The sequence below is a fragment of the Enhydra lutris genome, unplaced genomic scaffold, assembly GCF_002288905.1.
Source record: "Enhydra lutris kenyoni isolate GAN:26980312 unplaced genomic scaffold, ASM228890v2 scaffoldscaffold4, whole genome shotgun sequence".
Lineage (NCBI taxonomy): Eukaryota > Metazoa > Chordata > Mammalia > Carnivora > Mustelidae > Enhydra > Enhydra lutris.
Window position 1 is genome coordinate 54148670 of NW_019154088.1, and position 18482 is coordinate 54167151.

The 18482-nt window shown below is 42.5% G+C and overlaps 1 protein-coding gene across 1 annotated transcript in view; it reads right to left on the minus strand.

The window, feature by feature from the left end:
* Positions 1-17519, minus strand: part of LOC111140140 (solute carrier family 35 member F4) — a 235191-nt gene extending 217672 nt beyond the window's left edge. The window contains exon 1 of the mRNA XM_022492497.1: positions 17417-17519. Within this exon, the coding sequence (XP_022348205.1) occupies positions 17417-17519 (103 nt within the window). The remainder of the gene's footprint in view (positions 1-17416) is intronic.
* Positions 17520-18482: the final 963 nt, after the last annotated feature.

Consider the following 18482-nt stretch of genomic DNA (forward strand, 5'->3'; position numbering starts at 1 on the left):
AACACAAGTCAAGATGAGTAATAAGGCCATTGAAGGCAGCTTTATTAAAAGCCACACGAGGGACTGCGAGTGAAATTAACAACATCTGGTGTGGCCTTTGGTTGTCTAATAAGCATAATTGTGTCATCTTCTCTGAAACAGGTGAGCTAGTATTTAGAAAGGAAAGAAAAAAAAAGAGAGAGAGATGTCTTGGAGTATGTTAATCAGAAAATCTGCTTCAATTCGAATTCAACTGTATCACCATTAAAATAATACCCCCAAAGGAAGGGAATTAGATGTCATCATAAGAAGATCCATCTGACTCATTCTGAACTTTTCCCCAGAATGAAGTTCCCACAGATTCCAAACCTTGCCCTCCATCCCATGCTTCATAAACCTAATAGGCTTCCTTCCACATGGGTAAATTTCCATACTCCCAGACTACTGGGCCAAGTGTCTAGGGGTAACAAGTTACAGCAGCCCACTTCCTCTCATTCAGTCCTACAAACACTATAGGCAGCCCCTACAGGTCTCTGAGGAAAACCCCACCTGTCCTTTGAAGATCCCAGCCTGAGTAACAGGAGAGTTTTCACTGCATTCTAGCCTAAGGTGCAAAGTCACTGAGAACAAAGTTCCTGAGAGTCTTCGGTGGATTTTTTCCCTGAAACTCACGTATCCATACAATTTATAGATTAGATCCACTACAAATATACATGAGATCACATGCTAAGATTTTAGTAGTCAAGAGTTTTGTCTGAATTTATATAGCTGAAGGAAAAGAATGTTGGAAAAATCTCAAGCGAAGCCATGAATTCTTAACAATGGATTTCACCCCATGCTTTCAAAGCCCAGAAATGCATCAGAGTCGATGCAACGTGGCAGTGGGGCTCTAGAGAGTGAGTGAGAGCACACACTACAGGCCTCAGTCCAAGTCCTCTTCTGTTACCAAAATGACTCCACAGAGAGGAGACGCTATGGATACCCAGTCGGTGCTTTGAGAGAGAGAGAGAGAGTATTCCAGTGTCTCGGTCATCAATGCTACCTCATGTGGGCTCTGCAGACTGTGAACTGTTACCAGTCTGGAGCCAGATAAATACGGAAACTGAGAGTCACCGTTGAGAAAACCTTGTAGCAAAGTTGACATTGCTATGATCTTTCAACATAATTATTTTTTCTATTAGTTCACTTTTATTGATTTTGCAAGAGTTTTAATCTACAGTGAGTTGGAAATTTAAAAATACAAACTGGTTCTTTACCGCAGGTAGTTTGAGAAGCCATGTTCTAGACCTAGGTTCACAGCCTTGGTCACTTGGACTCTCCTGGTGAGCATTAAAAAGTAATGAGGCCTGGGTCTGAATCTCAGAGAATCTGCTTTAATTGGAATGTAATGCGGTCTTGGCATTGGGATAGTCTTTAGAACTCTCAGTTGTTTCTAAAATGCAGCAAAGTATTTGAGAACCACTTTTCTCATACTGGTAAGGGATTATGGCATATACTTAGGGTAAGAGCTGGGAACACACAAAAGTAATGATTTTATTTTATTACTTTGAAAATTTGGAAAATTTTTTTAAGTCATAATTCAATATTTATTAAAAATAAGGGTAAAACGAACTGGAATGCTATGATAGTCATGTTATATACATATACATGTATATATAATATATATATACATATATTCAGTCATGTTATATATATAATCATGTTTTATAAACATATATATACATGTCATATACATTGTATATATATATATATGTTTAATGTAAACTTTTTATTACAATATAACAGCCATACAGAAAATTGCACAGACCTGAAGCACTTGATGATATTTTTATAAGGCAAACACGTCTGTGAAACCAAAATTCAGACCAAGAAACAGATCATGCACAATGTTGTCTGCCCCCATGTCATGACATCTAAAATAGCTTCACAATGAGGGGAGATCAAGATAATGTACTCTACTATGAATATGACATTTATCTTAGTTTACAGTAGATCTAATTTAAGTTGGAAGATTTCAAACAATAGAAATAGAAAAGACAATGATACTTCCTGGTAAAGATGGCAGGTTGCACACACACACATCTTTATTTGTTCACTCAGGAAATTCCACCAAAATGACAATACGTGAATTTCTTAAAGGCGTAAACCCACAGAATCAAGAACAAAGATAATAATGTTGTTTTAGATGCTAGAAAGTAGTAAATGACTTTCCAGGCCTAAGAAAACTGAAGCCTAAACTGAGGGTAGAGGAAAGTGGATAGTAGTCCATTTACAACACAGAATTGTCCTAAGTTGAGCTACCATTATTAGAGGGATGCTAGTGAAGTTAAAATCAGTGGCCTTGGTTAAGTCTGTTTAAGAAGCCTGATGGCTTCTTAATCCCCATCCCTCACTCTGTGCAGCATTTGACTCTGCCTCCTCAACTCTGCCAAAGGCCAGAGCTTTATTCTCTGGAGAGGCCCAAACAGGAGTCTATGGGGATACCAAGTATGACTGAAGACTGGGGTATCATACCAAAATCACCGAGGAACTAAGTGAACGAATGCACACTGCTCACTGAGATGCCCAAGCTTCTTTCCTACTTGATTCCCAAAATGTTAGCAGTCAGTCAAGAGATCAGAAAAGCCGCCTATGAGCCAAAGGAACAGATCTTAAGAAAATGATTTCAAATGTTCCTGAAGAAAGAGCACAGCTGTTTGAAATAAAATCGTAAGAGACAAGCTTCTGTTGGGAGACAAGTCTCCATAGGTCTTTCTTTCATTTCTGAAGATCTCGTGCAGAACCTGACAGCTCTTTGTTCCAGACTACTTTTTCAAGCCCCTGGATAGTGAAAGTTTGGAAGGTAGAGATAATGTCTCCCTCTAGAACGGAATACGGGCTTGTTTGCAAACATCTCCCTCTGAAGCAAAGCTTAGGTAGGTGTACTTACCGGCCATTATAAATCGCTGGGATTTCCTAAGCTGAGGAGGCCTTAGCTGAGACACAAACCTACTGCTATGGGAGGCTCCATCTTGCTTTGCCCCATCTTGTCCCTGTGGTACCTGGGGAGCAAGGGGAACCCAGGCAAGCATGAAGCTCACGCTGTTGGCTGGACTACGAGTAATAAAGTCCTTTGTCTCTGATCCAGGAGTTTCATGTCTTCTGCTAGCATCCACGAAACTGCAGCAGGCTGACTTGTTAGCTTGCAAGTGACTAAGACCCTTCGTGGTTCTTGCCCTCCTCAACCACTCCCACAGATTCCAAATAGCTTTGGAGCCCTCCATTCTAGAACATAAGCAGATAAACAAAAATCACAAGATTTCAAGTATATTGGCTAACAATGATAAAAACATCTTAAAAAGCAGCCCATTGAAAAGAAGAAAATAAAAAATATATTAGTGATATCCTCAGGGAGTAAGAGACGCTATCACATTTATAAAATAAGAACAAGATGCCATATTTTTAAAAGAAACATTAGGAAAACAAAGTTATTACAACTTTAAATGAAACTTTAAGTAAAAAAGAAAAGAGTTCATGAAAGAGTTTTAAAATAAAATCAAGAAAATGTCCTGCAAAGTACAACACACCAAGAGATGGAAAACTGTAGAATCTGGGTGCTGCATTACAGCCTAAGCTATTAAGTCAGCAGCCCTACCTCCTAACTTTCTGCTCTAAAAGAGAATAAATTTCCTTACTGCTTAAGCCAATATAAGTTGAGTTTTCTTGCGGCCAAATGCATCCTGGGAAGACCGTGGGAACCAGTGTGCTTTCGAAAAGGATAAACCAGTTTGTGGTCTATAGCAGGGGATAAAAATGGAAGCGGTGCCATTATCAAATAAAGTCTTCTCTCCAAGCTGTTTATCTGCCACAATTTTGCTGCAAACATTGGAGATACTGGCAGCTATGCTATTTTCCATTAGCAAATAACTGTTTGTCTCATGATGCTTCCCACTCCTGATTTTTCTGTTATATGTATATGACTATCAGCTAAGGAGAATGTCTATTCTGCAAGCTTTTTAGGAAACATGAAAGGTTGCAATGTCAAACAAACTGTACCTGGGAAGACAAGTAGGTTGTGCTACTTTGGTGATAAAAGAGGTTTGCTTACTAGTATAACTTGCTACCTTTTACATCAGCACAGAGCAGTGTCCAAAATACTGTCAATGATCCCACAGGAAACACTGTCTGGTGCCTTAAAAGTCAATTGCATCAAAACCACGAAAGATAATGTGGAATTCTTCTTGACTGCCTGGAAGCTAATGTCTTTCCAGAAGCTATGACTTGAAATCTTTGAATGGCATTTGACAAGACATTTGTATCACCTTTGAGAGAAAAGGGATGCCCATCCTTAGAATAGTCACTTTAGTAAGAAGTTCATTTTTCTCTTTGCTTACTGTACAGATATAAACATGATATACTTTCTCATTGAAAGCTTTAAAGTCACTATTAGAATGCCGCTGAAAACCACAAGTTCTTCTGGAAACACAGCTCCTCGGGAAAAGTGAAGAATCCAGAGTGACAACATTTCATAAAATTTCAATGCAAGATAAATAATCTGGGAGAATCTAGATCCTGTATAGGATGGATTCGAAAGCGAATTATGCTTAGACAACCTTAAAATTGAAACACAAATTCATCATCCTTTCTTTGCTGTCAAAGACAGCATGGATGGCGCAGATCTCGCCTCAAAGATGACCTCACTGACTTGAGTGCAAATGAAGTGATGATTCCCCTCCCTAAAACCACTCCAAAATTTCCACTTCTTACTCAATCCAGAGGACAAGAGCTTTTTCACTAAAATTCGCTTTTGAATAAAACTGAAATTCATTCCTATTTTAGTTAACAAATTTGAACTCTTTCCATTTTTCCAGGCATTACCATTATATTTTGTATACATTCTCATAAAATAGAAAAGCAGATACAACTCACCAGAATTATCATCTTTATAGCCCATGCCAGTGAAGTAATAAATTTCCACTATAATCAAATAAGTTGCATGAAGATGTTCGGTGTGTATATGTATTTGCAGGGAGAAGGAGTAATTTATAACTTTATTTAGATTTTCAAAGATTTCTGCATCCCCCAAAATGTTAACAAGTAGGAATATTAACAACAGTTCTGTGTTATGGAGCAGTCCTTTAAGATAGTATGTAATTACCACATCAAGTCATAGGTCATTTCTAACATGAATTTAATTCAATATCACCTTGTAAATTAGTAGTTAAGTTTTCAAATGTGATCTGACCCAAGCCCTAAAAAATTGACCAGGAAATTTCTATAAAATTGAAACTATCTTTCCAACTTTGATTAGAAGCCTACTTAAGAAACATGACAACTGAATGCAATGAGCCAGACCAGATTCTGGACCACAAAAAGAACCTTAATGGAGAAAGTGAAATCCAAATAAAGCCTGGAGTTTAATTAACAGCAATGTACCAATATTGATTTCTTAGTTTGGACAAATTTACACTGGTCATATAAAATGATAACAATGGGGAAAGTGGGTGAGGGACATACAGGAATTCTTTGTATATTCTTGGCAACTCTTCTGTAAATTGAATAACATTTCAAATAAAAAGTAGGGTTTTTAGGGTTTGTTTTTTTTTTGGCAATAAAACCTCTACTTGAAATTGTTAACAAGCCTCAATCACATATTGAAATCACAAATATTTATGGAGTACGCAGGCACTGTTTGATTTGCTGGGTCCATGGTGCTGAACAAAATGGATCCATCCCTTTCCTTAGGGAGCTAAGAGATTAGTGGGCAAGGAGATCATTAAGCAGTCACAGCAATCAACATAAATTGTAACTGCAGTTTGTAGTAAGTGCTGTAAAGCAAAAGTGCCAAGAAGAGAGGTACAAAGCTAGAAAGGCTTCTTGGAGGCAGTGGCAATTAAGGTGAAACATGAGGGATGGCTAGGAGCCAGTCAGGTAGGAGCCCTAGGAGTGGGAAAGAGCATGTTCATAAGCCGGGAGGAAAGAAAGGGCAGAGGGCACGTCCCACTGTGCCCAATGCATGATCAGGGCATTGAAGAATGTTCCATCCAAAGAACTGGACCCCATAGAACCTTCCTTGTAGGCTGGGTTTTAAGTTTTTATAGTTTTCCAAAGAGATATGGAAAGCCACTAAAAACGTTAATGGAATGATCCAATTAATGCCTTTGAAAGACCATGATGGCTATGGAATAGAAAGGAGCATAAGAAGCTCCTGTTCAAGGATTCACATTTTTTAAAAATTAAGAAGAAATAAAAAGATCTCAGCTTCAAATATATCTGTTTTAAAAAATCCCTCGTAAATAATAATGTCATCTTGGATGTATACATTGCTTCTTGAGAACCTGCCACCTTAAGTCTTGCAGGGAAGATGGTGTTCCAAAGGGCTTCCAGATAACTAGATCTGGATCTTTCCTCCAGAAGGACTATGATTCAACATAGGTACGAACAAAAACACAAAATAGATACCACAGTCCTATGACTTACAGCTTAGCAAGGTATCAGCAGTAAAAATCTGCAGTTCTTACCCCCTTAGGAATCTTAGCTTTCACAAGTGATAAAGAATGCTTACTCTGCCTGGTTTTTAAGACCACAAAACCATTATTGACACCTCACTAGTGCCATCTTGGCGTTAGCCCAGGACTAAATATAGAAAATTCCAGACTGCAGAAAAGTGTAATTTTCAATGCCTGTTTAAAATATACAATGTTAAACGTCATCTTCAATTTCTATACCTTGAGCCTGAAGGAACTGGTGTATTGCCCTATCTGACCTAGAAAATGAAATATGGCTTCCAAACTTGATGTAAGCAGTTGCACTTCAATAAAACTTAATAAGTAGTCTGCAGTACTGGCTGGGTACTTTTAAACAGAAGTCCCTAGGGACTCATACTTTCAACAGACACTTGGATTTCCTTAGTTTGTAGGAATAGAGTATCTATAACCTCACTAAATATTATCAAGATATACTCTAAAAACTATCAGAACCAGAAGAAAGAAAAGATTGGGTCTTTTTGTTTTTGTTTTAAAGATTTTGAAAAGATTGGATCTTGATTGAAGCCTATAATTTGATATAAAAAAACTTTCTTATGCAAAGCTCTGTGAACCAAAATAACTATTAAGTTGACAGTCCAGCCCATTGCCTCTCTTCTCTGGCAACAGCATTTTCTCTGGTGGTCAAAAGGGTTACACAGGGAGTTTCTGACGACATGATTGCACAACTTGACCCTGCCCCCAGACCACCGCAGTCAATAGAATCAAGAGTGTGCACTTGACACAAATTGGGCCAGAGTCCCTTTCTCCAGGAATCTGGATTTAGAAGTGAGAGATTCTTGCTCAATCTGTCTGCTCTCTTGAATAGAGGACACATAAACACTGGAACTGCTGGCAGAGGCTATTTTCAACCATTTGGACAAGGAAATTGAGAAAACCAGCCTGCAGGAAGAGACGAGAATGGAGAACGTATGCCAGAAAAAAGAGATGAAAGGCAGAGAAAGAGGGCTTCCTGTTTTCCCTATCACACTCCAGGACCTGCTGTTAGCTTATTCCACCTTATCCCTGCCCCCCAAATCTGTGGGACACTCCCAGTCTCCTTTCAATCACTTCTGGTTTTGCTTGAGTCTGCTCAAATGGAACCTTGTAACTAGAAGCCAAACAAGCCCTCATGAACACTCCAGGTCTCTCCATTTTATTTAGTCTCAAATAACTGAGAACCAGCTTGCACAAATTTTTTAAGGCAAGATCTCTGAGAGGAGAATCTAATTCCAGCCTCTCAGAGCAGATAAATGCAACAAAATTAAAAATGCTTATCTTAAAATGTTAAGCGGAAGAGAATCAGGGCACAAAATTGTGTATATATCAGAATTATGACTACACTATAGTTTATGTTTGTCAAAACTCAAGAAGTGAAGCCCTATACACATTAGGAGAAAAGAACAGTAGTTGGGTTAGGGTGACAAGATTATTTTCTGCTTTCTCTATATTCGTTTGGGTCTGTAAATAATTAAACACTTTATAACTTAAAAAACTAACTCTAAAGATTATGTAGAAATATGTAATAGGTTTATAACATAATGATGCAGTTTTTAAAGTAGAACATAAAACACTGTTATGTTTACTGCTACATAAATAGTCCAAAAAGGAACTGTCCCTTTAATACTTTGCATATTAAAGACACATTGCAACTTCCAAAAGACTAGTTCCAAATTAATCCTCAGCCATCACTTCCTCTTCACTGCTTGCCCTCCCAATCCTGTCTAACCCTACTCACCCCCATCCCATGCTACCTTTCTTCCAATGGGATCCCACCCTTCCCCTACCCCCACTCTCTTGTCCCTATTCTCCCACATCCCTGGCACCCCTCCGCCCTCCCTTCTACTTTGAGGTCTGCATACCTGTATCTCCAGACACGCTGACCCATCCTGTCACTCATAGGCCCTAGATTTGTCTCTCTCCTTTAGATCAACTCACCAGGGAGAACCTCATCACAAATGGCCTCCAAGCCAGTTTAAACTACCTTAGGGGCAATCCAAGTAAGTGTTACATACTGTCCCTTTCGACTACAGCACCAGACAAGCCAGAAGTGAATAAAGAATGGAAGACAACATCCAATAATAAAAACACACTGTGAACTTGGATAATTTGTAAATTATCTTTAACGGTGCTGTAACACAACTTCCAAAGACAATTCAAAATACAATGTGGACATGGGGGGAAGAAAGTGGTGAGTCACTTATTCACCAGGAAAAAATGAGCAAGGCTCTCTGATGGTAAAACCAATTCTACTGGTTTCCTGCATAATCATTAACAACTTCCATATATCGAACCGGGCATTGTGCCAGACCTTTGGTACCCATGACCTTACATAATCCTCCCAATGACCTGTGAAACAACTACTGTCATTGCCATTTTACAGAAACAAAAGGGTTGAAGAGTTAAGTTACTTGTGCAAGTTTATTTTTTTAATATTTAGTTATTTATCTATTAGAGAGAGAGCAGGGGAGGAGCAGAGGGAGAGAATTTTCAAACTCCCTACTGAGTGCAAAGCTCTATTCCAAGACCCCGAGATCATGACCCAAGCCCAGACCAAGAGTCCAACCTTTAACCTACTGAGTCACCCAAGTGTCCCATTTCTTGTGCAAGTTTCAAGGCTAAGAAGTAGCAGAGCAGACAGTGGGGAGTCTACTTTTCTTTCTCTCTCTATGCTCTCTCTCTCTCACTCTCTCTCAAATAAATAAAATCTAAAAAAAGAAAAGAAAAGAAAAAGAAAAAGAAAAAGAAGTAGCAGAGCAGGATGCTGTGGTCTTTGCATTAAACCTCGTGGCCTCAAACAGGCCTTAGACTTTCCAATGAAAATAGATCTCTGAATTACTTTATACTTTATAATGTTAAAGCCATGTGTTAGCTATTAGTAGTTGTAGTATTTTATAATACAAATACCCAGTTTACCTGTAAATTTAAATACTGAATGAAAAATACACACTAAAAGAAGCACTGTAGAAATGACCACATTATCCAAAATTAATAACATACACAATGACATTCAATATCAACATAGCCCTTATACATTACAGTTAAAAACTATGTTACAGGGCACCTGGTGGCTCAGTTGGTTAAGCAACTGCCTTCGGTTCAGGTCATGATCCTGGAGTCCTGGGACTGAGTCCCACTTCAGGCTCCCTGCTTCTCCCTCTGACCCTTCCTGTTCTCATGCTCTCTCGCTCTCTCTCTCTGTCTCAAATAAATAAATAAAATCTTAAAAAAAAAAAAAAAACTATGTTACAAAGACTCTCAATAGTACATCTCAATGATAATTATTTATAACTGTTTACAAAACACTACCTATCACATATAAAGAATCATAAAGCCTATTATCAAGGTAAAACAGAATACGACCTGGGAGAAATATTTATTGCATTCATTTCACTAGTAAGACACAGTTTTATAAGGTACTCCATTAGAGTAACATTACAATTTTATAATATTACACCAGTTAGAGTGCTTAAGTGTCACGTATTATACCATGAAGACCAATAGCAGCCATTTCAAAAGGTGGGGGGAGAGGACCACATTGTATCTCTTACAATTCTAGTAACTTGTACTACTGTGTATTAAAAAGGAAAAAAAAAAAAAAGCCTCCCCCCACCGCCCCCGCCCAGTCAAGCACAGGAAATGTGATGAAGAAAGTAAGAAGGATGAAAATGCAGAAGTTACAACCACAAAGGTAAAGCAATCACAAAATACCATTTGGTGTATTCCCATTCTCTGAATAGGCACATCTATTCATAGCTGGTGTGTGTTTTTCTTTCCCTCCAATTGCTACCATCGTGTGCTCTTCCTTTTTTGTGTGTGAAAATAATTAACTCTCCAATTTCTTCAAAGGAAACTATAATCATTCATTCATTAGTACAATAAACTTTATTGAGCGCCCAGAATGTACCAGACACTTTGCCTGAGAGGAAAATAAATAAATAAAGTCAGTCCCTGCCCTCCCTAAGTTCTGTGGGTGAGGCAGCCTCATGTAAAGTAAACAGCCGAGAAGAGTGTGCTAAATACTGGGGCAGAGGTGAGGACACAGTTTCACAGGAGCACAGAGGAAGGATTAACCCAGCCTGGAGCAATCAGGAAGCTTTACAGAGGACAGCATGTTTAAACTCAGCCTTTAAAGAGAAATAGGAGCTTTCCAAAGAGTGATGAAGGAGACACAGGGAGAGGAAGCCATCTGGCCATTGTGTGAAAAGGCACAGAGGAGCAGAAGAGCACGGAGACAATCGCGTTATCAAAACAATGAGCTCCTTGCTGAGACGACGCCCAGAGTTCATGGAGGCCATGGGAGCTATGAAATTAAAAAACAAACTAACCACAAACTGGGCTTAAAAAAATCCAACAACCTAAATCAATCGAAGGGCTTGAAGAGATGAAAGACTGTGAATACATGACATTTATTAAAAATATAGAGACCAAGGAGAGAAATGTTCCTTACGAAATAAAAAGAATTTGCACGTGTCTATGGATATAAAAAAGACTGAAAGGATAGTGTTAACCAAAATGTTAATACTTATCACCTCTGGGTGATGGAATTATGAGTAAATTTTGTTTTAATCTGTCTTTGCTTCTCTGCCTTCCAGATTTTCTGCATTAAGCTTGCATTACTTTGGCAATTAGTGGAGAAAATGTATGCTAAAATAGAACAATGTAAGCCGGGCTCAGATTGTGGCATGCTAAGGAGTTTGGACTTTATTCCACAGAAAATGAAGATTTATTCCAGGCATTTGATCAGGGATGGGAGATGAACAGATCTGCACTTTAGGGAATTAAATATGGTTAAGGTGTGCATAATGGATTAGAAGGGTTTGAGGCTGGAGGAAAGATGTGATGGATAGACTAAGGGCAGCACCAGTAGGGATGGAAAACACATATTTGGGGAAGACCAGGTAGGACTTCTTAACTGAATATAGGTAACAAAAAAGGGTAGAGGTGTCAGAATAACTCTAGGTTTCCAGGCAATTGGTTAGATGCAGATATTGGAAACTAGCAAGCATAATAAGAAGGAAAAGGCATTTTTTTAAGGAAGGGCTAATGAATTTAGTTTTATGTGTGACATGCTTAGAGGACATCTAGGTAGTAATTCTAGGAGGAAATCTAAAATGGACTCAGGTTCAGGAAAAGAGGACCTAGATATACAGACTCATAGGAGATGGTGAAGCCATGGCATTGAGTGAGCTTGCTCAGGGAAAGGCAGGTGAGAAGAGACAGCTGAAACATCCGAAGTCTACAGCGGCGGTCAGGGACGTCAGAAATCCAGAACAGCTGGACGTTGGTAGAGTTTTTTTTGGGGATAGGGTGGTCAGGGCTGGGATCAGAGCAAGAGGAAAAAATTTTACTATTGCAGCTGCTAACAGTAAACAACCACAGAAACTGGTCACTAGTGGGGCGTAGGAAAACAAGGCCAACAGGTGCCAAAGACAGAAAACAAACAGAGGTAACTGGTCACCATCTGAGATGGAAGGTGAGGTACAGAGAGGCAAAGTAAACACTGTAGGGATTACCAAGTAAGATTGTTCCATGGAGGATGGAACTGTCAAAGCTGACCTACCGTGTCACTGTTCTGAGGCAGCAACTTCTACACTCTCTTTCACAAACAAGGAAACTGACATACACTGATAAGATCTTGGAGCCAGTTCCTGGCAGGCTTAAGACTAGAATCAATCTCCAAGCCACTAGGGCTTAGTCTCTACACATCAACATACTGCTTCCTTATGCAAACAGAAAAAGAAGGCTCACCCCAGAAATATCAATTATGGAATATAGTAAATCATAAATTGATTTATCTTTTGACTTGACTTAATGGAAATAACATCTTACAGCATATCCCTCTCTCTCTCTGACCACCACCTCTTGTCTTCCAGCTACCTTTCACTACCCTTTGATCCCACTGAGATTGTCAGCCACTGATCTGTTTACCAGCTTTAGGTGCTACGGTCAATCATTACAGCAATACCTCCCTTGCACGCACTCACTACCCTCTGGCCCCTGTTATTTTATTATACCCATTGCATAATCTGCGGCTCTGGTTGAATCCTTCTCTTCACTGGCTCCATGTCTCATGGTATCCATGAATACAACAACCTCCTCACCAGTCTCACTTTATATTTGTGGCCAGAAACTTGAATTGGGCGTGGTAAGGCAGCCAGACAACCTTCCTGCACCTCCCCAGTCTGCTGGGTCTCCCTACTTAACTATTCACACCTTCTCTCTCCTCCAACCACTACCACCCCCTCCCTCACCCTCATCCTCCACTGATTCCTTACTTCCCCTTTGGAGAAAACTAAAGCAACCAAAGAGAACCTCAACTGACCCCGCCATCTTGGTTACCCATTTTCCAAAATCTGGACGCACATCCTCTGCCCTACCTCCACGAAATGTCCTTTTTTGTGTGTGCAATAGATTCCATACCTTCTCTTTCCAACATCATTAATTATGCTTTCTCTATTGAATCATTCTCAGGTGCATGCAAACATGCTATTATTTCTTCCATTAAAAAATCAAAACTTCTTTTTTTTTTTTAAGATTTTATTTATTTATTTATTTGACAGAGAGAGAGAGAGAGAGAGAGAGCGAGGACAAGTAGGCAGAGAGGCAGGCGGTGGGGGAGAGGGGGCCCAGAAGCAGGCTCCCTGCCAAGCAGAGAGCCCAATGCGGGGCTCCATCCCAGGACTCTGAGATCATGACCTGAGCCAAAGGCAGAGACCTAACCCACTGAGCCACCCAGGCACCCCAAAAGCAAAACTTCTTAACCCTACTATCCCCATTTCCTCTGCTCCCCTTTGCACACACACACAAAAAAATCTGTGAAGAATTATCTATACTCACATTTCCAAGTCCTCTAACTCTCTCTTATACATGTTTGAGTACTTTTATCCTACCTTACCTGCTCTTGCCAAGGTTCTAGTCAAGGTCATCAAGGATCCCCAGTTGCCAGATTCAGTGGTCAGTTACCAGTACTCATTTTACTTAACTTTTCAACAGCACAGGACTCAGCAAATCCCTTCCCCTTGAAACTCTTCACTGGTTCCCAGGGTATCACATGCTCCTGGTTTTCCTCCCTCCTCCCTGGGACCTCCTTCTTGGTCTCCCATAGTGGTTTCTCTTCTCCCCAGCTTCTCAATGTCTGAGAGCCCCAGGGTTCAGTCCTTATTCCTCTTTTCTTCTCAACATAAATTCATCCCTTGGAGATTTCATCAGTCTTGGGCACCAAATACCACCCAAATGCTGAAAAATCTCTAATTTATATCTCCAACCAGATATTTCCTCTGAACTCCAAGCTTACCCTTCATCTCCAATTACATTTAACATTTCCAAGATATTAGCCTTACTCCTGGCCCCCTAAAGCCTCTCTTACCTTGAAGCCTTCCACAATTCAGCTGTTGGCAACTCAGTTGGTCAAACCAGAAAGGACAGGATCATTTTTTGTTTCTCTCTCTCTCTCTTGTTGATGCCATATCCAATCCATCAGGAACCCCACTTGGCTCCAATTTCAGATATCTGTAAAATCTAACCACCTCCTCCCACCTGTACGGTTACCATTCTGGTTCCAGGCACCAACCTCTCTCACCCAGGTTATAGCAATAACACACTAACTAGTCTCTTGCTTCCACTCTGCCTGAAAAGAACAGTCTAATGGATCCTTGTGAAAGGTAAGTCAATCACACCACTCCCTTGTCCACACCCCAGAAAGGCTCCCCAGCCAAAGGACTTACAATGGCCTAGAAGGCCCTACTTTTCCTGAGCCCTGCACCCACAGTGACCTCTTCTCCAACCACTCTTCCAGCTGTTCAACCCCCTTCAGCCATGCAGACCTCCATGCTTCCTCTCCAGCATGCCAGGCACGTTGCACCTCAGAGCCTTGCACCAGCTCTTCCCTCTGCCTGGAACATCGTCCAGATGTCCACATGTCTAACTTCTTCACATACTTCAAGGCTTTGCCCAGTTGTGACCTCCTCAGGGAAGCCTTAACTGACTTAAAAATTGCCACAATTTCTACCCAAGTCCACAATTTAAAATTGCCACAATTTCTACCCAGCCCCCTTAGAATCTGTCATTCTTTTTACCCTGTTGGGATATTTTTGAAAAGCCCCGATCACCTTGAAATACACATTACTTATTTGTTTGTTTGATCATTATTATTGCCTGTCTCCACCCACTGAAACTTCAGCTCTAAAAAGGAAAACATTTTTGTCTGTTTTGTTTATGGATGTATTCGTGGCACATAGGAGGTACTCACTTAACACTTGTTGAGTGGATGAATCTATTTCCCCCACAAGGCTGTAAGTAACTCAAGGCTAGACAAATGCTTCAATCACTTCTGTACCTTGATTATTATCATGGTAATATCATACCCTGATAATATCATATATAAGTTTATATATATACACATATGTATGTGTATATATATACACATATATACATATACATATATATGCATATATATATATATATATATATATATATATATATATATATATAAAATACACATACACACACACACATTTTTTTTTATCAGCCTAATAGAATTTCTTCCGGACAAAGTACTCCTCTTCCTGATTGCCAGGGATGCCACACTACATGCTAACAGGAGGCAGACCATTAATGTATTTTCTCAGAAGTGAGTCCCTACCTACCTCTTAAAAGGTAAACGGCATAGATATCTAGAGATCATCCTTCAGGCCTCATACATGACCAATCAGAAAATGGGAAAGTCACCTTGCCTTCACAAATTATACATTCCTCACCATAGCCTTTTCCTAAATATATCCCTCCAGACTTTCCCCAAGCTGTTGCTCACTCCTGGTAGCAACTAAATCAATTGACCATATTGTACTGGTTTGCTTCAGTGTGTTTGTTTACTAGTTGAAGCCTGCATTAAGGGCAGGATTGCTTCATGGTGCTCGGCTGCCTGGCTCTCTTCCAGCTCTCGCCTCTCCTAGTCTCTCATTGTGCAAAATGGCAATCTCTTTCCACCTCCGAAAGCACAAACATCCTGAAAGTTATTTGACTATCACGTTATTCTCTGTCCTTGTGAGATGCTGTCTTTGCTGAGCTCTGCTGCAGGAAGTTAGGTAAGTGCCCATCACAACTCCATCTGGACCCCTCTTCAGCTTCCGTTACTGTCTCAGCCAAGGCTCTTCCCTCTTTTTGTCCTATTATTCTACTGCAAATGATACATGAGCAGTTATTGAATGAGTCCGAAAAGATAATATGAACACGATTTTACCTAAAATGTCACTTTTCCAGGATTCCATTTGGTTTCTTCTTTATTAACCAAAGTTCCATTGTTATAAAATTACAATAATGAACTACTCTGAGTCTTGTAATTTCACAGACCTCTTCTCCATTCTTTAAGCAACCGAAGTCCCATCGTTCCTAATTAAAATATTTAAAGGTGAAATTCAGTAATCTCCGCACAGAATACTAGTGCTTCCCAGTAAGTTTCTAGAGTTAAAAAAGAAACCCTTTGCCAATGGGGGAAAAAAAAGAAGTTTCTGAGTCTATAGTACAAAGACTTCAAACTGCATTCCACAGTGTGTTATTTTCTTTCCAGAAAATTCTAACACTATATAATTACTTTTGTATGGAAAATGAATAATGTAAGCTTCTAAAAACAGCTAGACAGAAACCATCCAAATCAGACAGGCCTTTCCTGAAACCAAATGAAATATTAAATGAGAAAATATCTCTAGGAGAACAAAGCTCTTGAATTATTATTAAATAGAGATGGAGCATAGTGGGGGAGAAAGTTCCATGGGGAAAAAAAAAAAAAAAGAAGTGTTTTCTCATCTACGTGTCAGGCAGGGCTCTGCTTCAGAGAAACCGTAACATTCATCGGACCCCAAAATGTCACGGAAAAACACCAATCAGAAATGCACCCAGGCTCTTGCAAGGTTTCCAGTTAAAAATAACAGCAAAAACATCAATTAAGCTCCATCTATTGCGACAGAAATGCATCGATATAGGAAAAGCGAAATCCCACCTGCATGGGAATTAAGCCGCAACTAGTCCCCCAATTCGGAGAAAAACGAGCTTCGCCCTGGTCGCTGGCTGAACTAATTCCAGCAAAGGTAGCCAGTGGGTTTGTGTGTTGGGGGAGGGGGCAGAGTAGAGCGCGCCTCACCGCCCTCCCCCCAAAACTGCTCCAGAAATGTGAAAGCATCCGCACCGTACGACCTGGCTTAGCCAGGAGAAAGCCTGTACGGAGCTCAGAAGCCTCCTCCCGCTCAGAGGTAGCCGCGACGTGCGGCGGGCAGCGCGGGCGCGTGGCCCTGTCGCGCCTCCCCCTTCCACTCACCCCACCCCCAGTCGTGGGCGCGGGTCTCGGAGACCCGAGCAGATTCTCCCTCTGCCCAGGGTGGAGGACCCCGCAAAGACATTTTAGCAGGAGTAATTCCCGCGCTGGTAGCGTCTCGACAGCCCGAGTGAACCAGCCAAGCCGGCCTGCGCCGGGACCCACGTCTGGCTCGGCCGCCCCCACCCCCGAGCCCACCCAGCCTGCGTGCCCCGCGCCCGGCCCGCAGCCCAGCAACCCAGCAGGGGCTGGGAGAGGGGGTAGTGCAGCATCTAGGGCTGACTTTCCGCTAAGGAAACAGCCATGGCAGCCTCCCCCGGTCGTAGAGAAGCCAGAGGTGAGCGGGCCGACGGCTGTCACGAGCGCTCACCGGGTCCCCCCCTCCCTGCGCTTCCGACCCCGAGGCTGTGCCTGTTAACAAACTCCTGGGCGTAGACGGCCCCGGGCCCCCGTTCCTCTTGTGGTGCAGTCCCAAGGACCGCGGACATACTTTTCGCCCCAGCGGCCCCACCGCCGGGAGGGTAGCGTTAGCGGCACCGGCAGGGCTGCAGGTGTCCGGACGGCGCGCCCTCCCGCATCCCACCCGCTCCGGCGCCCGGAGCAAGGCAGCCCCGCGGCGTCTTACTTTTCTGGCTGGAGTAACCCGGATAATAGCCATAGTAGCCGGTGATCCGCAGGATCCGGTCCTCGATGGTAGCCACCCCGTTGGGGGCCGCCTTGACATCCATAGAGAGCGCGGGGCGGCGGCCCCGGGCGCGGGGGGGCGGAGAGCGCAGCGCGGGGCCCGGGAGCTGGTGCAGGTGCTGCCGCCGCCGCCGCCGGTGCTGATGTTGCAGCTCGTGCTCCCGCGCCCGGGCTCTGACTCCACCGCCCGGCGCAGCACCGGCTCCGCATCACAGCGGCGGCGGCGGTGGCGGCGGCGGCGGCGGCGGCGGTGGAGCGGCCCCCACTCGGGCCGGCCTCTCCGTCAGCCTGGCAGCTCTCCCACCCGCCGCCCGGCGCACTGCTGTCCGAACAGCGCCCCCTCACCTCCGACGCCCACCCCGGCCGGGGCGGGTGTGGGCGCCCCACCTGGCCGCAGACTCTCCTCGTTAACCCTTCTGCGCCCCTTCCCCGAAGACTGGACATCCTCGCAACCCCACCTGCCAGAAGGGATGCTCGGTCCGGGGGCGTGGGAGGAGACGAGAAGGTGAGAGATGGTGGCAGGGGCTCGGGGAGGAGGGGTTGAGATGGAAGAGACCCAAGCGGAAGCGGCCGTTGATGTGAGAGGTGCACACTGTCGCTCGGGGAGATGACACCTCGGAGGCGCCGCGGGGTCTCGGTCCACGCTTGGCGTCTACACCACCTGGGGTCAGCAGACGTGCAAGCCTTCCCCAGAGTTAATCAGTTCTCGAAACTTGCCTAGACGACAGGGAGTCTTTTCTTAAGAAATGGGGGAGAGGGGAAAAATGAGACCTCAGCAGGTGGTACGTGAAGTAATTACCAGGTATTGCAGACACGAAGACTTTAACAATGAAGCCCTCGAGTCTGACGGTCCGCTTCTGACAGTCCGTATCCCGACCCTCAGACCCCAGCGAAAACATCAAAGGCTTGGGAGACTCAGCTGCGACTCAGTTTGTTTGTTTTGCCAATTTCAAATGCCCTTAGGAGAAATGATTTTTTCCTTTATTGCCGAAAACATTAGGGGGGAA